Source organism: Oryzias latipes, chromosome 16 (genome assembly GCF_053564925.1).
Source record: "Oryzias latipes strain Hd-rR chromosome 16, Olatipes_Hd-rR_3.1".
Lineage (NCBI taxonomy): Eukaryota > Metazoa > Chordata > Actinopteri > Beloniformes > Adrianichthyidae > Oryzias > Oryzias latipes.
The window spans coordinates 35,743,936-35,771,920 of record NC_136252.1 but is presented as its reverse complement, the minus strand read 5'-3'; the positions used below and the strand labels follow the sequence as shown (position 1 = coordinate 35,771,920).

At 48.1% G+C, this 27,985-nt stretch overlaps 1 protein-coding gene across 9 annotated transcripts in view; it reads right to left on the bottom strand.

The window, feature by feature from the left end:
- The window catches only part of LOC105356067 (collagen alpha-6(VI) chain), a 33,396-nt gene that overhangs the window by 667 nt on the left and 4,744 nt on the right, over positions 1–27,985 (bottom strand). For 5 of the 9 annotated variants that reach the window (XM_078933683.1, XM_078933687.1, XM_078933688.1 and 2 more), the window contains exons 4-31: positions 27,242–27,829; positions 21,764–22,378; positions 20,430–20,975; positions 18,806–19,357; positions 15,775–16,338; positions 15,378–15,703; positions 15,176–15,254; positions 14,747–14,889; positions 14,571–14,663; positions 14,428–14,481; positions 13,241–13,312; positions 12,242–12,268; positions 12,115–12,159; positions 11,606–11,659; positions 11,459–11,521; positions 11,067–11,132; positions 10,382–10,435; positions 10,002–10,037; positions 9,862–9,924; positions 8,982–9,044; positions 8,389–8,451; positions 3,422–3,484; positions 2,278–2,328; positions 1,755–1,931; positions 1,619–1,681; positions 1,494–1,529; positions 1,380–1,416; positions 795–934 (exon numbers count right to left, since the gene is read on the bottom strand). In XM_078933683.1, coding sequence (XP_078789809.1) covers positions 1,854–1,931; positions 2,278–2,328; positions 3,422–3,484; positions 8,389–8,451; positions 8,982–9,044; positions 9,862–9,924; positions 10,002–10,037; positions 10,382–10,435; positions 11,067–11,132; positions 11,459–11,521; positions 11,606–11,659; positions 12,115–12,159; positions 12,242–12,268; positions 13,241–13,312; positions 14,428–14,481; positions 14,571–14,663; positions 14,747–14,889; positions 15,176–15,254; positions 15,378–15,703; positions 15,775–16,338; positions 18,806–19,357; positions 20,430–20,975; positions 21,764–22,378; positions 27,242–27,829 — 4,358 coding nt within the window. In that variant the 3' untranslated portion in view covers positions 795–934; positions 1,380–1,416; positions 1,494–1,529; positions 1,619–1,681; positions 1,755–1,853. Of the gene's footprint in view, positions 1–794; positions 935–1,379; positions 1,417–1,493; positions 1,530–1,618; positions 1,682–1,754; positions 1,932–2,277; positions 2,329–3,421; positions 3,485–8,388; positions 8,452–8,981; positions 9,045–9,861; positions 9,925–10,001; positions 10,038–10,381; positions 10,436–11,066; positions 11,133–11,458; positions 11,522–11,605; positions 11,767–12,114; positions 12,160–12,241; positions 12,269–13,240; positions 13,313–14,427; positions 14,482–14,570; positions 14,664–14,746; positions 14,890–15,175; positions 15,255–15,377; positions 15,704–15,774; positions 16,339–18,805; positions 19,358–20,429; positions 20,976–21,763; positions 22,379–27,241; positions 27,830–27,985 lie in introns of those variants that run through there. The other 4 variants (XM_078933685.1, XM_078933691.1, XM_078933686.1 and 1 more) reach the window with 4 other exon arrangements.

Genomic DNA, 27,985 nt, shown 5'->3' with positions numbered 1-27,985 from the left:
GGAAGTGGAAGACTAAAAGAACAGGAAGTGAAGGACTAAAAGAACAGGAAGTGGAGGACTAAAAGGACAGGAAGTGAAGGACTAAAAGAACAGGAAGTGAAGGACTAAAAGAACAGGAAGTGAAGGACTAAAATAACAGGAAGTGAAGGACTAAAAGAACAGGAAGTGGAGGACTAAAAAGGACAGGAAGTGAAGGACCAGAAGAACAGGAAGTGGAGGACTAAAAGAACAGGAAGTGGAGGACTAAAAGAACAGGAAGTGAAGGACCAGGAGAACAGGAAGTGGAAGACTAAAAGAACAGGAAGTGAAGGACCAGAAGAACAGGAAGTGGAGGACTAAAAGAACAGGAAGTGAAGGACTAAAAGAACAGGAAGTGAAGGACCAGGAGAACAGGAAGTGGAGGACTAAAAGAACAGGAAGTGAAGGACTAAAAGAACAGGAAGTGGAGGACTAAAAGGACAGGAAGTGAAGGACTAAAAGAACAGGAAGTGAAGGACTAAAAGAACAGGAAGTGAAGGACTAAAATAACAGGAAGTGAAGGACTAAAAGAACAGGAAGTGGAGGACTAAAAAGGACAGGAAGTGAAGGACCAGAAGAACAGGAAGTGGAGGACTAAAAGAACAGGAAGTGGAGGACTAAAAGAACAGGAAGTGAAGGACCAGAAGAACAGGAAGTGGAGGACCAGGAGAACAGGAAGTGGAGGACTAAAAGAACAGGAAGTGAAGGACTAAAAGGACAGGAAGTGAAGGACCAGAAGAACAGGAAGTGAAGGACCAGGAGAACAGGAAGTGGAGGACTAAAAGAACAGGAAGTGAAGGACCAGGAGAACAGGAAGTGAAAGACCAGAAGTAGGACTGAGTGGATGACGCTGATACTCCGTCCTCTGAGGACCAGCAGGTTTCTGGTGGCGTGATGGACGTACCACGACTGCAGACTGTGGAGGAGGAAGTAGAGCTCAGTCAGCCACATTCAGCATTTTTCTTTTAATCTCGAAGCTTAACTGACTAACAGGACAAACACAGAAATGGAAACAAACAATTTTTTCCTAGCATGTATTTTCTAAGAAGCAGAACCGAGGCAGAAGAACGTCTATGAATATATGAGAAAAATGTCTTTTGGGCCGATCTGTTCATCAAGCAGAGAATCTGGTAGAGATCCACAAAGACTCAGACGTTTGGGAGAAAGCATTTCCACCTTGGTTGTGTTTTAGGTAACAAACATAAACAGGAACTGAATCTGATTCTGATCAGAACCTTTTCAGACTTTGCTTTGGAAACACAGGCTCCGTCCGTGGAGCTGAAGGATCTCCACCTCCTCTGCTGGACTGTTTGAAATCAAGCCGAGCTTGGAGCGGACATGTTTTCCTCTTCCTCACTCACCACAGTTCTCTCTGATGAAGGCCGTCAGTTCACACTTCTGCAACAATCAAGCAAAGCTTCTGTTGAAGGATTCGGTCTTTGTTAGCGTCTCAGGTGGAGTTAAGGTGGACTTACGGTCCTAGCTGGAGCCCCAGGAGGACCTTTTGGTCCCTGCAAACAGGAAACAGGAAACTCTCAACACCTAAGAATTGTCGCGACAGGAAAAGCTTCAGGAGGATGTGACGTTCTGCTGGACTCACTCGATCTCCAGGATTCCCAGGATCTCCAGACGCTCCAGCTTCTCCCGGCCCGCCTGACCTTCCCTGCAGGAAGAAAAGTAAGCAAGCACCACTCCTGATGGTTGTAGGCTCTGATGGTGGGTCAGCCCCCACTCACCCCTCCACCTGGGCCGCCTGCAGGTCCAGGGTTCCCTTTGGTTCCTTTAAACCCGCCTTCTCCCTGATCAGGAGAAGAACAGCCTCATCCAGCTTTGAGCTAAATGAAGGATAGGAACTGCAGAAAAACAGAAAGACTCGCCTGAAGACCAGGATGACCCGGGAACCCAGGGTGTCCCTGCAAGGAAAACAAGGATGACGGACAGCTTCATCACACAGTGGTCCTCCTTCCATCACTGGAGTCTGCAGCCTGATTTAAGCAGGAAGCTGGTTAGAACGTTCTGAAGGATCGAGTCCTTTAGACCTTTCTAACCAGCTTCACAGCGGAAGTTCAGCTGGAAATCTTCTAATGAGATCCAGCTGTTGAAGGCTTCAGGTCCTTCAGATGAAAACCTTCTGATCTGCTTATGAAGATTAGCAGCCAGACGGAGGTTTCCTGTGGAGACGTCAGTCTCCGCCTCCTCCTCCAGTGTTTGCACAGCAGTCACTGATGGAAACATATCTATTAGTAGAGACGACTCTACCTTTGCTCCTGCAGGTCCAACCGGTCCAAAACCAGCACTGCCGTCCTGACCCTGAAACAGAGTCAAAGAGCAGAAGGAGGCAGGCTGAATGTCCACCTCCAGAACCCCAGAATGGGTTTCATCTGCTTTATTCAGCTCCGTTTCTTTTTTTCCTGGTCCTGATCAGATCAGAGCTGAAGGCCTCCTGTGTCCCACAGACTTTACTGCTCCGTGAGGAGTCCTGTCACTTCAGCCACACGAGGTGTATATTTATATAAACCCCTTTGGGATTAGAGGCTAAGCTTTGTTTATATGATCGTTTGTAGACATGAGAAAAACGAAGAGAGAAAGTGAGAGAGGGATGTTAGAGATGAGGATAAAAAAAGAAAGAGGAGAAAAAGGGATTAAGGAAGCTGGAGGAAAAAATAAAGAAGTGTGTGTGTGTGTGGGGGGGGGATCCCAAAGCAACAACCTACTGGAGTATTATCATTATTACTGTCAGCCAGGTGTGCATGTTAGTCCAAAGGGGGCGGGGCCTGTCCACACACTCAAATGTTACAAACATACCTGTTGGCTCCAAAAATCTTCACTTACATAAATGTCAACATGTACAAAACTCCAGCTCACACGCACGCACAAACACACACATGTCAAGCATATCATTCCATCATCCATACTGTTGGTGCAAAGGTGAGCTGACACCTGTGATCAGGTGTTCTACTGTGGTGGATGACAGAATGTAAAAAGAGAGGGGAGCGCCCGGTTACCCCTCCCCAGAGACCCCCGACGAAGGCGGGACAGCAGTTGTTTTTTTCTAAAGACGCACATGGATCTGTCTGTCTGCAAGTGGATGAATCAGAATGGGGCGGAGCAGGGAGCTTCCTGGCCCCGCCCAGCATATTTGCCATGTCACAAATACGATCAAACCGCTTTTTTCTGTCTGCTCCTGATTCACATTGAATAAAGAAATACTTGGAAACACAGTTTTAATCTTAATTACCTTTTTTTTTGTCCGATCTCCATCATCAGAACATGCTAAAAACACGTTTTTCACCTGGGCGGGTCTTTTAAGGGAAACTGATTCAGGGATGAATCCGTGCCACAGATTCTAAGCCAAACTGGTTTCTGAACTCTGTCAGAAGTGGAAACATCTTTTGTTACATACCGGAGCTCCTCTGGGTCCCTGAGGTCCTGCTGCTCCCTTCAGACCCGGTTCTCCTTGGTGACCCTTGAACAAACAAGCTGGATCAAAACGTCTGGTAGTGACACAAATGTATCTTCTCATGTTCCTAACAGCCAGACCGTGTAGAAGACGGGTTCAGCTGTTCATGAAGACCAAACCCTAGATTTCCAGACTTCATGTCGTCTGGTGGTTCTGCAGCCGTTCCATGAGGGTTTCAGGAACGTCTAACCCGCTGAATGGAGAAGCTTTGGTAAAAAGCTGAGAACCTTCTTTTTCTAAATCCAGAGACCTGCCTGATATCTTTGAATGTGACCTTTGAATTACTCTGGGTTCAGGAGCTAACCGTGACCACCCTGAGATGACGACCACCTGAAGATGAAGATGATGACCACCTGCAGATGATGACCACCTGAAGATGATGACCACCTGAAGATGATGACCACCTGAAGATGATGACCACCTGCAGATGATGACCACCTGAAGATGAAGATGGTGACCACCTGCAGATGATGACCACCTGCAGATGATGACCACCGGAAGATAAGATTGATGACCACCTGCAGATGGTGACCACCTGCAGATGGTGACCACCTGCAGATGATGACCACCTGCAGATGATGACCACCTGCAGATGATGACCACCTGAAGATGATGACCACCTGCAGATGGTGACCACCTGAAGATGAAGATGATGACCACCTGCAGATGATGACCACCTGCAGATGATGACCACCTGCAGATGGTGACCACCTGAAGATGAAGATGATGACCACCTGCAGATGATGACCACCTGAAGATGAAGATGGTGACCACCTGCAGATGGTGACCACTTGCAGATGATGACCACCTGAAGATGATGACCACCTGCAGATGATGACCACCTGAAGATGATGACCACCTGCAGATGATGACCACCTGAAGATGATGACCACCTGAAGATGAAGATGATGACCACCTGCAGATGATGACCACCTGAAGATGATGACCACCTGAAGATAAGATTGATGACCATCTGCAGATGATGACCACCTGAAGATGATGACCACCTGCAGATGGTGACCACCTGAAGATGAAGATGGTGACCACCTGCAGATGGTGACCACTTGCAGATGATGACCACCTGAAGATGAAGATGATGACCACCTGAAGATGAAGATGATGACCACCTGCAGATGATGACCACCTGAAGATGATGACCACCTGAAGATAAGATTGATGACCATCTGCAGATGATGACCACCTGAAGATGATGACCACCTGCAGATGGTGACCACCTGAAGATGAAGATGGTGACCACTTGCAGATGATGACCACCTGCAGATGATGACCACCTGCAGATGATGACCACCTGAAGATGATGACCACCTGCAGATGATGACCACCTGAAGATGATGACCACCTGCAGATGAAGATGATGACCACCTGCAGATGATGACCACCTGAAGATGATGACCACCTGAAGATGATGACCACCTGCAGATGAAGATGATGACCACCTGCAGATGGTGACAGCCTGCAGATGATGATCACCTGCAGATGATGACCACCTGAAGATGATGACCACCTGAAGATGATGACCACCTGAAGATGATGACCACCTGCAGATGATGACCACCTGCAGATGAAGATGATGAACACCTGCAGATGATGACCACCTGAAGATGAAGATGATGACCACCTGCAGATGATGACCACCTGAAGATGAAGATGGTGACCACCTGCAGATGGTGACCACCTGCAGATGATGACCACCGGAAGATGAAGATGATGACCACCTGCAGATGGTGACCACCTGCAGATGATGACCACCTGCAGATGATGACCACCTGAAGATGATGACCAACTGAAGATGAAGATGATGACCACCTGCATATGATGACCACGTTAAGATGATGACCACCTGAAGATGATGACCACCTGAAGATGATGACCATGTTAAGATGATGACCACCTGCAGATGATGACCACCTGAAGATGATGACCACCTGAAGATGAAGATGGTGACCACCTGCAGATGGTGACCACCTGAAGATGGTGACCACCTGAAGATGATGACCACCTGCAGATGGTGACCACCTGCAGATGATGACCACCTGCAGATGATGACCACCTGCAGATGGTGACCACCTGAAGATGATGACCAACTGAAGATGAAGATGATGACCACCTGCATATGATGACCACGTTAAGATGATGACCACCTGAAGATGATGACCACCTGAAGATGATGACCATGTTAAGATGATGACCACCTGCAGATGATGACCACCTGAAGATGATGACCACCTGCAGATGGTGACCACCGGAAGATGATGACCACCTGCAGATGATGACCACCTGCAGATGATGACCACCTGAAGATGATGACCATGTTAAGATGATGACCACCTGCAGATGATGACCACCTGAAGATGATGACCACCTGAAGATGATGACCACGTTAAGATGATGACCACCTGAAGATGATGACCACGTTAAGATGATGACCACCTGAAGATGATGACCACCTGCAGATGATGACCACCTGAAGATGAAGATGATGACCACCTGAAGATGATGACCACCTGAAGATGATGACCACGTTAAGATGATGACCACCTGAAGATAAGATTGATGACCACCTGCAGATGGTGACCACCTGCAGATGATGACCACCTGCAGATGAAGATGATGACCACCTGCAGATGATGACCACCTGAAGATGATGACCACCTGCAGATGAAGATGATGACCACCTGCAGATGATGACCACCTGAAGATGAAAATGATGACCACCTGCAGATGATGACCACCTGAAGATGAAGATGGTGACCACCTGCAGATGGTGACAGCCTGCAGATGATGATCACCTGCAGATGATGACCACCTGAAGATGATGACCACCTGAAGATGATGACCACCTGAAGATGATGACCACCTGAAGATGATGACCACCTGCAGATGAAGATGATGAACACCTGCAGATGATGACCACCTGAAGATGAAGATGATGACCACCTGCAGATGATGACCACCTGAAGATGAAGATGGTGACCACCTGCAGATGGTGACCACCTGCAGATGATGACCACCGGAAGATGATGACCACCGGAAGATAAGATTGATGACCACCTGCAGATGATGACCACCTGCAGATGATGACCACCTGCAGATGATGACCACCTGCAGATGATGACCACCTGAAGATGAAGATGGTGACCACCTGCAGATGGTGACCACCTGCAGATGGTGACCACCTGCAGATGATGACCACCTGCAGATGGTGACCACCTGCAGATGATGACCACCTGAAGATGAAGATGGTGACCACCTGCAGATGATGACCACCTGCAGATGATGACCACCTGCAGATGGTGACCACCTGAAGATGATGACCACCTGAAGATGAAGATGGTGACCACCTGCAGATGATGACCACCTGAAGATGATGACCACCTGAAGATAAGATTGATGACCACCTGCAGATGGTGACCACCTGCAGATGATGACCACCTGAAGATGATGACCACCTGAAGATGAAGATGATGACCACCTGCAGATGATGACCACCTGAAGATGATGACCACCTGAAGATAAGATTGATGACCACCTGCAGATGGTGACCACCTGCAGATGATGACCACCTGCAGATGATGACCACCGGAAGATAAGATTGATGACCACCTGCAGATGGTGACCACCTGCAGATGATGACCACCTGCAGATGATGACCACCTGCAGATGATGACCACCTGAAGATGAAGATGGTGACCACCTGCAGATGGTGACCACCTGAAGATGATGACCAACTGAAGATGAAGATGATGACCACCTGCATATGATGACCACCTGAAGATGATGACCACCTGAAGATGATGACCACCTGCAGATGATGACCACCTGAAGATGAAGATGGTGACCACCTGCAGATGGTGACCACCTGAAGATGATGACCAACTGAAGATGAAGATGATGACCACCTGCATATGATGACCACCTGAAGATGATGACCACCTGCAGATGATGACCACCTGCAGATGATGACCACCTGAAGATGATGACCATGTTAAGATGATGACCACCTGAAGATGATGACCATGTTAAGATGATGACCACCTGAAGATGATGACCACCTGAAGATGATGACCACGTTAAGATGATGACCACCTGAAGATGATGACCACGTTAAGATGATGACCACCTGAAGATGATGACCACCTGCAGATGATGACCACCTGAAGATGAAGATGATGACCACCTGAAGATGATGACCACCTGAAGATGATGACCACGTTAAGATGATGACCACCTGAAGATGATGACCACCTGAAGATGATGACCATGTTAAGATGATGACCACCTGAAGATGATGACCACCTGCAGATGATGACCACCTGAAGATGAAGATGATGACCACCTGAAGATGATGACCACCTGAAGATGATGACCACGTTAAGATGATGACCACCTGAAGATGATGACCACCTGAAGATGATGACCACCTGAAGATGATGACCACCTGAAGATGAAGATGGTGACCACCTGCAGATGGTGACCACCTGAAGATGATGACCACCTGAAGATGAAGATGGTGACCACCTGCAGATGGTGACCACCTGAAGATGATGACCACCTGAAGATGAAGATGATGACCACCTGCAGATGATGACCACCTGAAGATGATGAACACCTGAAGATAAGATTGATGACCACCGGAAGATGATGACCACCTGCAGATGATGACCACCTGAAGATGATGACCACCTGAAGATGATGACCACCTGCAGATGATGACCACCTGAAGGTGCAACATGCACTTATCATTTCAGCTGCCAATTAGAAGTCCAACCAGAACTACGGGCTACAGATTTTCTTCTGACTTTGAACCGGAGGATAGAAAGTCAATGTTTGTCTTAGAACATCAGCGGAGATGCCCAGGTCAAAGGTCATAGATGAGTTATAATGCGTGCCTTCTGTCCATTCGGGCCATGCCACCCAGCTTGTCCCGGTTGTCCTGCTGGTCCAGGTCTTCCCTGCAGGAGAAGAAAACTGTCAGATGAGTCTTCATAACTCCGTCCAATAAACCCTTTTTGCAGTCTGGCGGTGTCGCAGTTCTTTTGTTGTCTTGTTATGTCGCGGTTCACCCTTCACGTTCTCAATACATGTAGTTCACCTTTTACAATGTCAATATATCGTGGTACAACTTTCACGGTCTCACTATATTGGACTTAATCTTTCGCGGTCTCACTATATCTCGGTTCACCTTTTGGTGTCTCATTGTGTCACGGTTCACCTTTTGCTGTCTCCCTAATAAGGGAGGGAAACTCTGTAAACGGACCCCTATAGGTAACCTGGTAAAGTGAACTGGCTTTGGTACATTTGGATTTTCCTGCAGTCCTCACACTCAAACCTGCAGAGTTTTAGATCAAAGTTTTTATTTAACTTTAATTCATAAAGGTTTTTTTATACACAGACTTGCATGAGCACCCGTGCACAGGTTGAATGGTCCTACTGGGTTCAAACTTGAACAGAGTGATGAGGAGGAGCGATGTGAAGCTCTCACCTGAGTCCCGGGGGAACCAGACATCCCCTTCGGCCCTCTGTCTCCGCCTTCTCCCCTGGGTCCCTGCAGTGACATCATCAATCAAGCGACGGGTTGCAAACTCGTCGACTTTTCAGCTCCAAAGCTGCTGCAGCTGAAACTCAGTCTATTTGTCATTAAACAGCAGAAACAGGGACGCTGCACCACAGACATAGAAATCTCATGTTTGATCTTCATCCTCCTTTGAAGAATCAGACAAACTAAACCCAAAGAGGGCGGGGTTTGGACCGACTGAAGACTTTAAGCCATTAACTATAAATGCAGGCGATGAACTTTAGTCGTCATATGAGCCAGATGAAGTTCATTTCCTGCAATAATGCATGTGTGACCGCTTAGAGCTGAATGTGGTTGCCGTGGCAACTGGTTTTATTCTGAAGGATTTGAAGGAGGTGCAGATTCTCACTGAAGCAGAAACGTTGAGTTATTGTGAAAAAAAAAGCATGAAAAGAGACTAGAACAGAACTGAGACCAGGTGACTTATTAAATTATCTGAAAAATAGAACTGAATGATTCTAAATGACAAGCAGTCCTTCCCAAAAGGTCCCATGAGCAAACTCAAAATCTGTTAGGAAGCAGATTGTCCTGGCCTTCGGGGGGGGGCAGCCATTAAAATGTTTATGCTTCGAGGATCAGAATCAGACGCACACGCAGAAAATGGTTAAATCTTGGTGTCCATGTGTGGCCGTCATGACAACGCTGTTGGAGGCCACATGCAAAATATGGTTTTGAAAAGGGCCAGCAGAGGGGCCACACTTTGGACATGCCACACGTAAGAGGCATTGAGGGGACCCCAGCAGACCCCAGAAGAGACAGCAGGTGCACACCGGGACCAAGGACTCACTTGTGGACCAGCGGTCCCTCGAACGCCTGCTCCTCCTGGAGCTCCTCCCCCACCAGGTGACCCCTGCAAACACAGCATACCGACACAGGAAGCTGCACACGCTCCTCCACATGCGGACCGGCCCTTTCCCCTCCTCCTACCAGCTCTCCGCGGGGGCCTTTCCAGCCGTCTGGACCCTGCAGAGCAGAGAGAGATTGAAGGGGGGGGGGGGGGTGAATATGTTTGTTCTCCTGTTCTAGTGATTCAGCTTCTGAGTTCTCGTTAGCAGCCGTCCCTCTTGTCTCAGCTGCTACTTTCTTCTTCATTATCAGTGAAGCTTATTAATAATGAGGTCAGAGGTCAAACATCTACTGGAAGATCAAAGTCCTCCAAAGAGATCCAGCTCAGACCAGGACTAAAGAAAACTGGAAAACAGGAGATCCTCCAGGAATGCAAAGGAGAGAATCTGAAGGAACCTCCACGAAGAGAAGGATGTGGAGAAGTTCTGGACAGAACCGGGTTTGGACTGATGAGGACTCACCCTGCTTCCAGGTGATCCCATGGGCCCCGGGCCCCCGTCGGCTCCAGATTCACCCTGTAGATGAGCCACCGGCAAAAAAAAGTGTTGTTAAAGATATACAAAACTGGTACACAAAAACAACGTCACGTTCATCACGGGGTAAGTAATTGTGTGTCTGTGGTTGTGTGTCTGTGGTTGTGGGTCTGTGCATCTGTTGTTGTGTGTCTGTTGCTGTGTGTCTATGGTTGTGTGCCTTTGTTTGTGTCTGTGGTTGTGCGTTTGTGATTGTGCATCTGTGGTTGTGCGTCTTTGATTGTGCGTCTGTTGTTTTGTGTCTGTAATTACGCGTCTATGGTTGTGCGTCTGTGATTGTGTCTCTGTGGTTGTCCGTCTCTGATTGTGTGTCTGTGGTTGTGTCTGTGTCTGTGGTTGTGCATCTGTGATTGTGCGTCTGTTGTTGTGTGTGTAATTTTCCGTCTATGGTTGTGTGTCAGTGGTTGTGCGTCTTTGATTGTGCGTCTGTTGTTGTGTGTCTGTAATTTTGCGTCAATGGTTGTGTGTATGTGATTGTACGTCTGTGGTTGTGTCTATTGTTGTGTGTCTATGTTTGTGTGTCTGTGATTGTGCGTCCATGGTTGTGCGTTCAGCTTTCTCTGGGTCTGGTCACTCTACTACCCGTCCTCTGCTAGTTTCTGGTTGGTCTTACTGGAACCCCTGGAGGACCGGGTTCTCCTTTGGGCCCCCTGGTGGCGCTGTGGGCTCCTAGATCCCCCTGGTGAAGAAAAGACGTCCTTAGCTGTGCCAGACGGTCAGATCCACAAACACACTCAGGAACAAGACTCTGGCTGGAGGCAGTCTCGTTTTGATGTTCTGGTTCTTGTGTTCCTCCCAGAGACATTCTCAGATGGGAACTGACAACTGATCTGGTTTGTTCTTCCTTTTAGACAGTTGAGAAAAATCTGTCTTCTTTGAGGTTTTTAAGGTGAGACCATCGGCTTCACAGTCAGCCAGCCGTTGCAGGAAGACCACCGGTCACAGTGTTGGGGGATTTGGGGAGAAACAATGAAGACCCTTCTGTTGTTCAGAGAGGAAGCTCACCAGATCTCCACGGTGTCCTCGCTGTCCTTCAATCCCATGTTCCCCGTTGATACCTGGGGCTCCCTGAGGATGACAGGGAGGAGATGCTAAGCACGGTGCCTGAAGGAAGAACCGTGGACTACATGGACAGATGGATTAGGACTTTACTGGACTCCCAGGATGTCCTGGTTCTCCTGTGATCCCGTCATGTCCGGGGTCTCCCTGGAAACATGGAAACAAAGCACAGCTGGAGACGTCTGAAGGTCCCGGTTCCACCATTGCGTGAGCCGAGGATGGACAGATCAGGTCAGCTGATGTTTGTTTGTGGACTTCAGTTCATGCAGGGTATTTTCAGAAAAAGAGGAAGTCAAAGAATTGAAGACAAAACAATGAAAAGAATAGATTCACCATAAACGACTGAACAGAACCTCTACAGAACCAAGTCAACATCTAACTTCATGAAGGACGGAGACCAACAGGTTTAAGCGTTTTGGTGTTTCATAAACAATCTGCCTGATTTATCAGCAGACCCGTCAGAAGACGCCAACGTTCTAGCCTAGATGTTTCTCTGCTCATCTTCAGGACTTCTTCACATTCAGAGAAACCTTCTGGACTTTGACTCTGGAACATTCGGTTCTGTGAAGACAACCACAGATGGAGGTTGTTGACATTTGAACCTGTTCTCCACGGACGCCGTCCAGTCCGTCCTGTCCTGCTTCACCCTGCAGCATTGGAGAAGAACCAGCTGTTACATTCTCTGGTGATGAAGGACGCGTTTGTTTAGAACTTTTGGACATCTCTTACCCTGCTGCCGGTCAGGCCTCGAGAGCCCTGAAGAAAACAAAGAGAACTGTCAGATTCACAGAAGTCAGCGTATGAAATGTGTTTTTTCCTGAAGCTAGCGTGTGAAATGTTGGATGTAGGAAAGCATCATCAGACATGAAACCTGAAGCCTCATCACTTTTTCTTTCACTCTGATCATTTTTTAAATCAGCTTTAGTCCAACATTTTCTGAGGGAGTGGTCTTCACTTCTGATTATCCATCCATCCGTCAATAATCCATCATCCATCCATCCATCCGTCCATCGAGGTTGGGAGGCACAGATCGATCAGTAAACTCAGATCTTTGTCTTCAGATGGAGCTAATTCTGCACCACATCAAATGGAACAAAGTCCCACTGAAGACAGATCCATCAATCAATGTTAAGCTCCGCCCACCATCTGTTAAAACAGTACACCCACATCCCAGAATCCCTGAGGGAAGTTCAGAGAGAAAATCAAAGTTCTGTCTGGGATTTTCTCTCCAAACCACAGCAGCTGATTTCTTTCAGATGTTTCTTAGTTAATGTCTGTATTTCCAAACGCCTCCAGATCTCCAGAGGTGTTTCAGAGCTTTACACGAGAGAAATCAGGGTTCCCACATGCAGCAGGATGTTTGTCCTCCATCTCCTGGTTTCTGATGTCTGCTGTTGAGCTTATGGGGGATTTCTGCAGGACGTCAGAGGTTAAGTCAGGACAGACGCATGCAAGGAGGTTAAAGACTAGTTTGGTTTAGTTGGAGAAGCTTCAGATGGTCTCCAAGAAGCAGGTCAGTGATTGGTTCACTTATCAATCACCTGGTTTGTCCTGACGTGTCAAACTTTCAGCAGTAGAGATAAATGCACGCTCCCCTGGTTTTGAAACACAAACCCCCAGCCCCCACCCCAGTAACACAACAGCAGCATTATGGGAGTGAAGGTCAGGAATCCTCCAAAAAGGCCACGCCCCCTGTTAAAGTCAATTCCAATGAAAACAGTCCTGTACCTTCTGTCCTCTGGATCCAGGGCAGCCCTGGGGGCCTGGAGACCCGCTTTGACCCGGAGGACCCCTTTCCCCCTGCAAAGACAAGAATAAATGAGATGCCCCCCCTCCCAACATTAAACACAAGGCATTCAGCAGGAAGTCCAAAAAAACTTGAACCTAAGACTGGAACAACCAGCCAGCATTAGGGGGCGCTATAATCAAGGACAGAAAAATCAGGAAGAAGAAAAGCGTGAACTCCTGCTGGTCCTCTGATGATCACCTCTAGAGAATCTCCTGCAGCTCCTCACTGCTCCTCCTCTCTTCTGCGTTCACACAGAAGCTTTTTCTTCTCAGACACCTTTGTTCCCGCCCATAAGTCTGTCCATCCCATCTTCCTCCACTCATCCAGGACTGGGTCGTGGGGGCAGCAGTCTAAGCAAAGATGCCCAGACTTTCCTCATCCACTTCCTCCAGCTCCTGACATAGTCTCTCCAGCGCGTCCTGGGTCTTCCCTGGGGCTTCAGCCCAGTGGTCTATTCCCAGAACACCTCCCGAGGGAAGCACCCATGACGCATCCGGACTAAATGCCTGAGCCGGACTTTCTTCTCCAGTTCCGTGGCATAGACTTTCCCATGGAGGCTAAGGAGTGTGACTACCCAGTAGTTGGAACACTACTCCTCCATGAACCGCCACCTTAACATGGTGGAGGAGTTTGAGAGCTCAGTGATCCCAGGAGGTAAGCTGTCTGGGGCTTTTGCCCCTGGACAAGTCACCAAGAACCTGTGAAGAACCCATATGAGAGGAACAAGCAAGGACCCAGTTATGTCGTCAGGATTGGCGTCACTGGGGCCCCACTTTGGAGCCAGGTCTGGGGCTGGAGCTTGCAGGTGAGCGCCTGGGGACCAGCTCAGAGGAATGACCTGGAACCACTCTCCCATGGATCCACAGCCTGTAGGAGACTTGAAAGGGGCCGATGCAAGTCAAAGGCGGGTGTCTCGGCGGCCCAAACTGCGGTCATGGAACTTGGCTTGGATAATGAGTACATCATGAAAACAAAGCTAATCCAAAGGATTGAGATGAAGTTCAAAGGTCTGAACTGCTTTTTCAGAAAGGTTAAGATTTAGAGAATCAGACACCAAAACGAGGAAAACCAGTTCAACCCATGTTCAGATTAAAACGTGTAAAAGTTGGCGGAAGGATGAACTTACAGAGATTCCCTCCTCTCCAGGAAACCCCGGCCAGCCCCTCCATCCAGAAGAACCCTGGCAGGAAAACAACCAGCTGAAAGGTTAAACAGCTTTTTCTCCCAGAAGACTCTTAAGACGGCTAAAGACCAGATCTTTCCAGGAACCTTCATCCCAGGAATGCCGGAAGGACCACGGTCGCCTGCAGGTCCTGAACACTGGCACATGACGCCGCAGCAGAGCCGATGTGCCGCGTCGCTCTGTGGATGGAAAGCAGAGGTCACCGACCGGCGTGGCCTTCTTGTGTTCCAACCTGGTTCTGTGCAGCAGCCGGTCAGCTCACTATCTGCTGGAGGATGATGCCGCCGATGCCGGGCTGGCCGATGCTCAGAGGGACGTCGTACCCAAACCCTCGACCAAACTCCACCATTTGTAGCTGAGCGGGGTCAGCCCCCGCCAAGGCCACAGTGAGCAGAACGCTGACACCTGCAGGCCAGAGAGAGCAGCCCTCGTTACCAAAACATCACAACAATGAAGGTCAGAAATCCTTTTGGCTCCACCCATCTCCGATAAAAGACAAGAGGGATTTGTGTTTGACAACTTTGGATAATTAACCACCCGAGGTTACATTTTCATCCAAAACCTCAGTTTCACAAACTGTTTGATGGTGAAGGTGAGCAGCTGGAAGAAGAGGACAGTGACGATGAAGATGAGGGTGGGATTAAGGCCCTCCCATCAGGTGGGACAACGAACATGGAAATGTGGCTTTTACCAGACTTCTGCAGCAGGTCTGACGTCTGCTCCAGCTTCATCACTTCCTCGTCGAGACCATCTGAGAAGATCAGCAGCACCTGATGGGAAGTCCACCACAAAGTCTTGGTTCCGGTTCTGTGCAGCTGACCACGTGAATCTTTACATTGCCCAACAACTGGTTGGTGTTTGTCTGTCATTACACATTCTCAGGGAACACAAACCTTGACGTCAGCTTCGGACTTCTCTCTGAAGTTCTTCCTGAAGAAGTTGAGAAGAGTAGAATTGAAATAAGTGGGCTGTGACCACTTGTTCAAAACCTCCCTTAACCAGTCCTCCTTAAAGCTTGCATTGTAGCGAAGGAATCCATCAGCATCCACCTTGTGGAAGGAGATGTTTGTGTGGACGGCGGCAGAGCACCACAAGTCCTCCACTGTAGAAATGTGACGCACAATCTCCTCCAGACCAGGGAGGAAGGTTTTAAGAGCTTTACCACTTCTGGTACCACTTCTAGAAACATCAAATCCTATGAAGACATCGATCCTGCAACCTGCAGGACAGAGAGGATGCTCGTGGACAAAGAAGATCAAAGCAGAGACCAACACTTGTGTCGTGACTCACCTTTAGGCTGACTGGACGGCTTCCTGCAGATGGCATTAACAACCTTTTTCTTGTTGTTTGCCAAAAAGTTAAAGTTCCAGATGCTGAAGAGGTTCTTTGGATTTCCAACGATCCGCAGGAGCTGCAGGTCATACACGTCGCAGACACCGACGGCTAATATTTCTATCCCCATGTTTCTGAGTCCTTCCGCGGCATCCTCCACATCGTCCAGTGAATTCCCATCGGTGATCATCACCAGAGTCTTGGATGTGCCCCCACGGGCGCCCCGAGATGGCAGGAAGTAGTCCTCGACGGATCTCAAGGCCTTACCCAGGTAAGTTGTTCCGCCTGCATGCTTGGAGCTGAGGATGTGTCTGACCACATCCGCCTTGCTGGAGTATTCACTGAGGTAGAACTCGTGGTGGAGGGCGTCGCTGAACTGAGCCAGTCCAACCTGAAGAAAGTTCTCTCCAAAGGTGAGGCTGCTCACGAGGTCTGCGGTGAAGTTGATGACCATGTTGTGGTTGTCCGGGGAGATGCTGGTGGAGTGGTCCAGCAGGAAGACCAGGTCCTTCTTCTCACAATCTGCAGATGAAACGTTGTTTTGAAACACCAACAGATGTGCAGCTTAACGGCCTGCTCTGATGAAAAAGCTGTTCTTGGTGTTTCTGACCGTTTCCTGTGGCATTTTTCTCATGATGGACGGCTTTTAGAAAGACTGCATTTCTGCGGATTACTTTATTCAAATCGTTGGGAATCAGGAGCAGATCACAAAATGCAGTCTGAAACGATCATATGAGTGACGTAGAAAATACTCTGGGCGGGGCTACAAGCTCCATGCTCCGCCTCTTTCTGATCATCCACCTGCAGACCAACAGATCCATGAGTGTCTTTGTTTTCCTGGTCTGAGCTGGAATCTGGATCAGAACTGGACGGATGGACAGATCTGATATTGCTAGTTGCACCACTAATGTTAGCTTGGGGTTATCCTTTTGATTTCATGTTTTACTTCGAAGCCCATCGAGACGACTGTTGTTGTGATTTTGGGCTATACAAATAAAATTGAATTGAATTGAATTGAATTATGAGGGCCTGTAAGCTAGCAGGGGAGCCTGTAAACAATGGGACGACTGGAAATCTTTGCAGGCTTACTCCGTGCCAACAATCCCGCCCACAAATCAGAGGTGAATTACTAATGAACTCCTGCCTCTCTGCAGAAACTATGTCCTAGAAAACGACTCGTTTTTGATTGAACAGCATCGTCATCATTAAAAGACGACTCGGAACGGTTTAAAAACCGATCAGAAGATGATCGGAGTGGGACTTTTCAGGAAGTTCCATGAGAACCACATAACTTCTGATCTAAACAAAGTTGAGGTAACAGATACATTGGAACAGCAGCTAGAACTTTCAAACAGATTAATAAGTTTCTAAGTTGTTGTTTTTCTCAAATTTAAGCTAAACTGGAACAGTGTTCAGAACAAACCAGCTTTACTGAGGAGGGAACTTCTCTAATCCATTTACCGGCCTGATTAATGAATCGGTGGGAGGGGCTGAGTCACCAGCTGCAGCTCCAGATGTTTGTGGAGGAGTGAAAAATGGGTTTTATGTCCGTGCACATAAATCACTCTTTGTTTTTCCATATAAACATCCTCCTCTTTTGTTTTGGTGAAATGAGTTTAAGATTGATCTGATTAAAGGCTGTAAGACCCCCCCCCTCCCCAGAGTACACGTGATGATCCTGCAAAAGTCTGAAGATCAAACAGACTGTACTATGTGGCATCCAGCAGGGGGCGCCAGGAAACATTTGGACAGCGTTTGTGGAATTCTCTTCATCTAAAGCAGGGGTCGGGAACCTTTTTGGCCAAGAGAGCCATAAACGCCACATATTTTAAAAATGTAATTTCGAAAGAGCCATACAATAATGTAGCGTCCCTTTCCCACACTGAGGCACGGAGACGTAACCTCTTTTAAGGTTCTTTATTCTGGTTACTGTAGACCGCAACAAACGCCGTACAATAAATTCAGCAACTCCTGAATCTCTCCCGCTGAGACGAGAGCGCTTCTCCTAACTTTATATTCGCTCCTGCCGCGTCAGCCCTCCTATTTCCCTTATTCGGCCCATAGCTGAACCCCATTGGTCCAAATTACCTAACAACAGGCTGAGCGACAGGACTGAGAGCCAATCAGATCTCTGCTTGATGCGTTCAATGAACCCCAGAACTTTTAACGCGGCCCAACAGCCACCCAGTCCAAGTCAGTATGCAACGATATGTTTAAAACTAAATATACAAATGAATATGTGTATTTGATGTAATTTCAACATTTTTAAAGTACAATAAGTCTGTGGATTATTTTTAATAACATTGTTGTGCTGTTGCTAATAAATGATGAGTATTTCTAGTGGTAGTTTTGCTGATGGTCTAGTCTGGTTGATACGTGGTGAGTTTCTGCTTCATGCAGGCGTTGAGACTTTAACGTGATCGTAGGTCTGAATGTTCTGTAGATGTGACAAAGACTGATCACATGCAGACGCGGAGACAAACACACACTCACACGCTGCAGTGAGTGACGGGAAGCGGGTTTTACGTTTTTACAATCCCAGCGCGATTCACCTGCTGCCTGTCCCCACAACCCCTCACCCCCACCCTCTGCTTTCTTCCTCACACATCCCGTCCCCGCAACTGCGCGCTCTTTCTCAGAGACGGGAGCGCACAGTTTTAGGCACGGCGATTCACAGGTTTCCAGCTGGTACAAACTTTGTCAAATAAAAGATAATAGTAAAGGGACAGTGCTGGCGCAGATTTTTCTCTCCAGCATCAATACTACTGCGCGCCTCTGGCATCGCATCGCGCCCGAGAAGGACTGGTCTAATGAAAAAAAAAAAGTTTAATTACAGATTTGTCTGCGAGCCACATGTGACCATCAAAAGAGCCATATATGGCTCGCGAGCCATAGGTTCCCGACCCCTGATCTAAAGCCTAAGACAGCTTTGGCTTGTTAAAAAAAGATCTCCTTAGGCTGCTTCTCCAGCCGGTCCTGAAGGACGTACCTTTTCCACAGAGCTTTAAGGCCAGCCGTCTGCCCACAGCAGGAAGTTGATCCAAATCTTCCAATTGAAAGACTTTGTCGGAGGAGTTGCTGATCTCCAGCAGCTGCTTTTTGCTGGCCTCCAGCACTCCAACGGCGTAGACCTCCACGTCTTTGTTCCTCAGAGCTTCAGCGGGACCTCTGACCTCGTCTGTACTCTGAAGATCTGTAACCACCACCAGGCTCTGCTTCAGTGCCGGTCGACCTCCACCCCCCGCCTTAAAATACTTAGAAACCTCGGAGAGGCTCCTCCCCATGCGGTACCCGTCCTTCACGGGCTGCATCCTGTCCACGGCTCGGAGCACCTCTTCTCTGCTCAAGTATTTGTTGAGGCCAAACTCCAGACTGTGGTTAGCGCCCACCTGCATGACGCCCACATGAACGGCGTTTGGCCCGATGGTGAACATGCTGATGACAGATTTCAGTAAGTCTTTCATTTTCTCAAAGTCTCTCTTAGACAAAGCAGTGGAGCTGCTCATCAGGAAGAAAACGTCAGCGGGATACGCCTTACAAGCTGCAGAGAAAGCAGAGAAGTTCCTGAATGAGACGTTGATCTAGAGACCTTTACATGACCTTTCACCCCCTAAAGCAGAGTTCATACACGTGTTCGCATTCCTGACCAGGAAAGGTCTATAAAGCTGAAATCTGGGAGGTACAGAGGAATAAAAAGTGACAAAAATCATCAATGAAATGAACTGAATCAAACTTGTCTGGGTCTTTACTGTTTACTAACGGTAGCCATGGTTACGTGTGCAAATGTCTGTGATCGGATCAAAGATCGGATGAGAACTGAACTGTACACATGGATCCAGAAAAACTTTATCCAATGACAACAAACGTTTCCATACGCCACACTTGTCAGAATGAATTATTAAGACATCAAGAATTCTAGAAAATACCGGAAACGACGGTAGAAGAAACATTGAGTTCCGTTGTAAACAAAAAAACTGCAGCATAAAGCAGAAGGTCTTCTAAACGGGATTTTATTATGAGTATCATTATTACTAAGTTCCTGTTCACTCATAATCTTTTGTAATCCATGTTTTCTCTCTCGGCAGAACGGAGCAGGAAGCAGGGTTAGGATTAAGCCTCCTCCAGAGCGCCACACCTAAACCAGAGCAGCAGTGACCCACCATCGCAATAAACCGTTTCTATGCACCACGATCGCATCAACAATCAGCATAACCCACCAGTCTCCATCAGACAGAAATGTTGATCCGAACGAGGCTGATCGGGGCAGACTGTCCTGAACGGCGTGTTTACACAACCTATTTTTATTCTGATCAGGCTTTTATTCGATTTGTCCGCCTAACCGCAGCTGCTGACGTAATGCGGGGTTCCTGACTGTGACACACATTTGTTACTGGTGATTCCCGCCGCTGAGACCAAAGCGGTTGCTCTGCCTCCATGCGATGCAGATCATTACAGGAGAATCATCCCGTTGTTTCATGAACAGACCTTGTCTGCAGCGACCTCTAAGGTCACCTGGTCAAATCAGAACCTCAGCATCCTCTAAGGTAGAGTTAGCCCTCTAACGCCAAACATGAGATTCTGGTTCTGTGCAGCAATGCAGGAACCAAACTCACCCTCAGGAGCACAGATCTCTGCGAGGACGCCGTCACTGATGGACTTCAGGGCATCAAAATGATTGACATAGAAAGTCCGTCTGGGGTCGCCCGAAATCTCAGTCAGCTGAGTTTCATTTGACTTCTTCGCCCCGATGGCGAGAAGCGTGATGTCCTTCCTCCTTAAAGCTTCTGCTGGGCCTTTGAAGTCGTCTGTGGCCTCCCCTCCGCTGATGACTACCAGGTACCTTGGGACCTGACGCTCCGCCGTTTCCCCCATCCCCTGGTTCAGGAAGGCCAGAGCTTTGCCCACGTATGCAGCACCTCCTTCACGTTGGAGTGCCAGCACAGCTTCTTTTATCTCGTCTGCGTCCTCCATCAGGTCAGACTGCAGAGAAGGTGAATGGGAGTATGTCACCACTCCCATTCGAACGTGATCAGGCCCAATGCGGAGGAAACGAAGGAAGCCAATGATGAAGTTCTGCATGTCCCTGAGGTCCAGCTGGCTGATGCGTCCAGAGACATCCAAGAGGAAGAAGATGTCCGCCCTGTGCGTCTCTGCACACGCTGAGGAGGACAGAAGACAACACATTCAGTCACTACAGCTCAGAGCTCCTGGAACCCTGGAGAACCCTCAGCATTGGCTTCTACTTTTTCATTCCTTTTAACATTTGTTATTTTATTCATTGTCATTTTTAAATATTTGGTTGAATGCTATAAAGCAGTAAATGCTATAAAGTATTCAATCATTGTTTTCCTGTTTCTCTTTCTTTATTATCCTCCATTTTTTGCCGCTTATCTCCTCCTACAATGTTTCATCTATTTCAACCATTCAACTATTAAATTGTTCAGCTCTTTCAGCTTTTTCCAGCTGTGACTTTTGGTTCTTCAAATCCTTGAACTTTTCCAAATATTCCAGGATTTCTGCCTCCATTAAATCCATGGAGAGTCCTTGGTGCAGAAGCTCGCTGGTTCGATACCCGACTCTGGAATTTTTCACAAACATATCTTTTTTTTTATTTGGCTGTTTTGACATTATTTATGATCAACTATGATCATTTCTTTATTTCTTTTTTTACGCCAATTATTACTCTTTAAGTTTTATTTTCATTCAGCAACACAGCATCAATCCTGCATTTTCTTCTGGAGATGCAGCTCCTTACGGTTTCCATTTAATTAAATGTTTTTTATTTAATTAATAATGTTAAATGTTTCCATTTGATCCTTTTTGTTATTTTCATTGTTCCTGCTACTTCCCAGTTTGGACAAACAGAAAAATGTCTCATTCCCTTTCAAATTGCTGTTGGGTTCTTCAGAGGGGAACCTCCCAAACCCTGATTGGCACACAGACCCACCTCTCTCCACGTCCTTGCTGCTTCCTCCAGCTGTCCTCTGCTTCTCTGCGATGCCGTTACACAGGCCTTTCAGCAGACTGTGAGTCTCTGCCCTCAGGCTGCTGAAATTGGCCCTGGGGAAGACGTGTCTGGAAGACGGGTGACTTGCCATCTCTTCGAGTTCCGTCGGGTCGGCGTCTTTGACTCCGACGGCATATATGGTGGCGCCATCCCGGCGCAGGGAGCTCGCTGCTTCTCTCACACTGTCCTGGGATTTGCTGTCTGCGATCACCACAGCAACCTTCTGGGCATTCTTCCTGCCGCCTCTTTCCTCACTGAAGAGCATCTCCCAAGTTAATTTCAAGGCGACTCCGATTTTAGCGCCACCTTCACGGGGAGGCAGGAGACCGATGAAGTGCAGGAGTTCTGCTTTTCCGGTGAACGTGTTGAGGTGGGCTTCCACTCTGAGCCAGGGGCCGGAGGTAACGATGCCCACTCTGACCTTGGCTTGGCTGATTTCTAGGCTGTTGATGATTAAGCTCAGGAAAGTGAGCACAAAGGGGAAATTGTCCTCTCCGGTTCCTTCTGAACCCTTCAGAACGAAGACAACGTCAGCCACGCCGGCACCTACGCACTCTGTCAAAGAAATGCAACACGTTTATTGGGCGTGTGGTACCGAACTTTCCAGAGGAACAGCGTTCCCGGATCAACAGTTGCCGCTGGTAACGGCGGGTCCTCCCTGCCAGGACCCTCAGGTGCTCAGGACCTGGCCTCAAACCACCGCCTGCCTCCTTTGAACTTCTGCTTTTAGATGATGAGAGTCCTCAGTCCCACATTTGAAACAAAGCAAACATCCAAACCCCCTGGCAGGCACAGAGGTGGGAGGCTGATGATGTGGGCCGCCTTTGGACCTGGACTCACCCTGATCAGGGTTCTGTAGTGTGTCCCTCTGTGTGGCAGCTAAAGATCAACTCAAACGGAGGGCGGCTGCAGCACAGAGGGAGAGCGGTAAGCCTATGACTGACTCCAGGTTCGGTTCCCGCCTTCCCTGCCCTGCTGTCAAAGTGCCCTTGGGCAGAACGGATGGCGCCCTGCAGCGCAGCGGCCATCGGTGTGAATGTGTGTGTGTGGGGGCTGTGAAGCACTTTGGGCCTCAAAGCCTAGTAGACCTCATTTCCCACTGAAGAAGGTGGCAGGTGAGGAAACAGACTGACGAGTCAGCACTTTTCCATCGGAATGTTGACGAAACGGAATCAAATCTTTGCTTGTTTTTGGAGACGACATGTTTGCATCACGGAAAACAGAACAGACTTTTCTTTCTTTGGGTATCAGTGGAAAAACGTAACAGTTCATTGTGGAATAAGGCCGAGGCGGTAAAGGGGATCACACAACCACCAGAGACGACACGTGTCCGGCGCTCTGAGCTCACCGCGTTCGCTCTGGTCCACTTCACAAGGCTGCTAAATGGTGCTGCTCTTTGATTTACAAGACCACACAAAAACAGAAGGGCCATGCAGCGGTGCAAAGATCATCTATGGTGACGGGCATCGCACTCTGACATCATTTATTACTTTAGCTGTAGAAATTGGTCAGAAATAACTTTTAAATGAACAACATTCAGTGATCTCCAATCAAATCTATGTTTTCTATGAAACTTAATTGCGATACTTAATATCTTGAAAAAATGAGCTGAAGAATAAAGTCATCAGTGGCTGCTCTTGTCTTCCGTACTTTATAGTTAACTAGACACACATTTACATCCAAGGTTAAATCAACAGCCCTCATGCTGCAGTAAAACCTGGGTCTTAATAAAAACAGCATCAGTTGGTTTAAACAAGAGAAATGACAGTAGATACTAACAAAGATCTGTGAGTGAGGGTCCTACCTTCATCCACCAGCTAGAATCCTTTCTACTTCAAAGTAATTCTTAACATTAAATCTTCTTTCTCTTTCGGCTTTTCCCATCAGGGGTCGCCACAGCGAATCATCCTTTTCCACCTCACTCTATCATGGACATCTTCTACCCTAACATTAGCCAACTTCATGTCCTCTGTTAAGACATCCATATATCTCCTCTTTGGCCGTCCTCTTGCCCTCCTGCCAGGCAGCTCCATCTCCAACATCCTTCTACCAATATATCCACTATCCCTCCTCTGAACATGTCCAAACCATCTCAGTCTGGCTTCTCTGACTTTGTCGCTGACACAGGCAACATGAGCCGTCCCTCTGATGTACTCGTTCCTTATCCTGTCTAACCTGGTCACTCCTAAGGAGAACCTCAACATCTTCATCTCCGCTACCTCCATCTCAGCCTCTTGTCTCTGTCTCACTGCTACCGTCTCTAACCCATAGAGCAGAGCTGGTCTCACCACTGTCTTGTACACCTTTCCTTTGAGTCTTGCTGACACTCTTCTGTCACACAACACTCCTGACACTTTCCTCCACCCGCTCCAACCTGCCTGCACTCGCCTCTTCACCTCTTTTCCACACTCCCCATCACACTGAACTGTTGACCCCAAGTACTTAAACTCCTGCACCTTCTTCACCTCAGCCCCCTGTAACCTAACGCTTCTACCTTGATCCCTCTCGTTCAGACACATGTATTCTGTCTTACTACGACTGACCTTCATACCTCTTCTTTCCAGAGCAAACCTCCACCTCTCTAGCTGTTCCTCCACCTGCTCTCTACTCTCACTGCAGATTACAATGTCATCCGCAAACATCATTGTCCAGGGAGATTCCTGTCTTACCTCGTCTGTCAGCCTGTCCATCAGCATAGCAAACAAAAAAGGACTCAAAGCTGATCCTTGGTGTAGTCCCACCTCCACCTTGAACTCCTCTGTCTGACCTACAGCACATCTCACCACCGTCATACTTCTCTCATACATGTCCTGAACTACTCTGACATACTTTTCTGCCACTCCAGACGACCTCATACAGTACCACAGCTCCTCCCTCGGCACCCTGTCATACGCCTTCTCTAAATCTACGAACACACAATGCAGCTCCTTCTGACCTTCTCTGTACTTTTCCATCAACATTCTCAAAGCAAAAATGGCATCAGTGGTGCTCTTACGGGGCATGAAACCATACTGCTGCTCACAAATCTCCACCTTCTTCCTAAGCCTGGCTTCCACTACTCTTTCCCACAGCTTCATTGTGTGGCTCATCAACTTTATTCCTCTATAGTTGCTGCAGTTCTGCGTGTCACCCTTGTTTTTAAAGATCGGGACCAGAACGCTTCTCCTCCATTCCTCAGGCATCTTCTCACTCTCTAAAATCCTATTGAACAACCTTGTTAGAAATTCCACTGCTGTCTCTCCTAAGCACTTCCATACCTCCACAGGTAGGTCATCAGGACCAACGGCCTTTCCGCTCTTCATCCTTTTCAGAGCCTTCCTAACCTCATCCTTTCCAATCTCTGCTACTTCCTGCTCCACAACAACCACATCTTCCTCCCTTCTTTCCCTGTCATTTTCCTCGTTCATCAGCTCCTCAAAATACTCCTTCCATCTTTTCTGTACACTCTCCTGGGTTGTTAGCACCTTTCCATCTCTGTCCTTAATCACCCTTATCTGTTGCACGTCCTTCCCATCTCTGTCTCTCTGTCTGGCTAGCCTGTACAAGTCCTTCTCTCCTTCCTTTGTGTCTAACCTGTCATATAGCTCATCGTAAGCTTTCTGTTTGGCCTTTGCCACCTCTCTCTTCACTCTACGCTGCGCTTCCTTGTACTCTTGTCTACATTCCTCAGTCCTTTCTACATCCCACTTCCTTTTAGCCAACCTCTTCCTCTGGACGCATTCCTGTACTTCCTCATTCCACCACCAAGCCTCTTTACCGTCTTTCCTCTTTCCAGATGACACACCTAGCACCTTCCTACCTGTTTCCCTGATAATCTCTGCTGTAGTTTCCCAGTCCTCTGGAAGCTCATCCTGACCACCCAGGACCTGCCTCAACTTCTGCCTAAATTCCTCACAAGTTTCTTCATTCTGTAGCTTCCACCACTTGGTCTTCTTTTCTGTTTTCCCTCTCTTCTTCTTCCTGACCTCCAGAGTCATCTTACACACCACCATGCGGTGCTGTCTGGCTACACTCTCTCCTACCACCACTTTGCAGTCAATAACCTCTCTCAAATGACCTCGTCTACATAGGATGTAGTCCACCTGAGTACTCCTACCTCCACTTCTGTATGTCACTCTATGTTCCTCTCTCTTCTGGAAGTAAGTGTTGACTACAGCCATTTCCATCCTCTTCGCAAAGTCCACCACCATCTGTCCCTCCAGATTCCTTTCCTTCACACCAAACCTGCCCATCACCTCCTCATCACCTCTGTTGCCCTCACCAACATGCCCATTAAAGTCTGCTCCAGTAACAACTCTCTCTCCTCTGGGGAAACTCTCTATGACCTCATCCAACTCACTCCAGAATCTCTCCTTCACTTCTAACTCACAGCCAACCTGTGGCGCATACCCACTGACTACATTCACCATCACCCCTTCAATTTCTAACTTTAGGCTCATCATCCTGTCTGAGACTCTTTTCACCTCTAGAACACTGTTTACAAACTCCCCCTTCAGAATCACTCCTACCCCGTTTCTCTTCCTATCAACACCATGATAGAACAGTTTGTATCCTCCTCCAATACTACGTGCCTTGCTGCCCTTCCACCTTGTCTCCTGCACACACAGTACATCTACCTTCCTTCTCTCCATCATGTCTGCCAGCTCTCTGCCTTTCCCTGTCATTGTGCCAACGTTAAGAGTCCCTATTCTCAAACCTATGTTCCTGCCTTTTCCCTTCTCTCTCTGGCCACGGACCTTTCTGCCTCCCCTCTTTCTTCCACCAACAGTAGTCAAATTTCCACCGACACCCTGTAGGTTAACAGCATCGGTGGCGGTCGTTGTTAACCCGGGCCTCGACCGATCCGGTATGTCTAAAGTGTTGTGGATGATTCGCATGGTTATTTTGGCAATTTTTTACGCCGGATGCCCTTCCTGACGCAACCCTCTCTATTTATCCGGGCTTGGGACCGGCACAGAAGTTACTGGCTTGCAACCCCTGTGGCTAGATGTTAATTCTTAACATTAAATACTTGTACTTTCTATGCTGTACTGCCTTTCTTGAAGACCCACCGCGCTTTACACTCTCAGTCCTGTTCACACATTAACACTGATGGCGCCAGGAGCAGCGGGACGTTCTGTGTCTCACCCAAGGACACTTTAACACAAGGGCAGGCAAGGCAGGAACCGAACCTGCAACCTTCGTTCAGAGGTCGACCGCTCTGCTTCATGCGCCAGAATCCAAAGTAATCAAAACTTGTGTTGCTTGTAACTGCTTGATAGTCGGGCTTTCCAACTTTAAAACCCTCTTGGGGGCAGGTTTGGGTTTGGTCTGGGGTTCTTCGCAGCATAACATAGAGGTATTGATCAGTGTCCCGCTCCTGCACAGGACCATCAGACCTGTCTACGGTACAGTAGAGAACAGAAGAAATGTTCTTACCTTCAACAACAGTTTCCACTCCTGGAAAGAATATCTTATCACTCAAGATTTTGAAGCCTTTAGGACCAAACTCCAGCCAATTGAAGGCAAGGCCGCTGATCTGGAATTCTGGAAGACCCATTGACCCTTCGGCCATTACTGAAGTAGCAACCCCAAAGTCTTTCAGTGTTCTAGCATAGGAAGCAAAATCATCATACTGCAGCATGGAAAGAGAATTCTGCTCATTTTCCATCACGATGACCAGATCCTGATGCACTCCCATGTGCGCCCGGCCCCCCGCCTCGGCTTTGAGAAAGCGGGTGGTGGCGAGCTCCAGAGCCCTGCTGAGGTTCCGCTGCTGCTTGGCTTGAGGCTGAAGTTTGAAGTTTCCAACAGCTTCCAGGATCTGGCCTTTGTTTTCATACGTGTTTAGCAGGAATTCCACTTGGACGTCTTGACCGAACTGAGCCAGACCCAGACGATGGCTGGACCGTCCCACCTCATTCACGGTAATGATTCCTGAAAGGTTGCTCTTCAACTGGGAGAACTGTTCAGGAGGCAAACTGTTGTCCACCAACCAGAACATGTCTGTGTAGCGTTTGGTTAAAACTGAAAGAAAGAAGAGATGAAGTGAGAATTCATCCTCCACACAGACCCCTCCTCCTTCCTTCCTCCAGAGTCAAGTCAGAAAGGAGACGGGCGCCGTTTGGTGAAAGCTGCATGATTCTGCAACGTTTGTAATAAAGCAGATAATAAAACACGTGT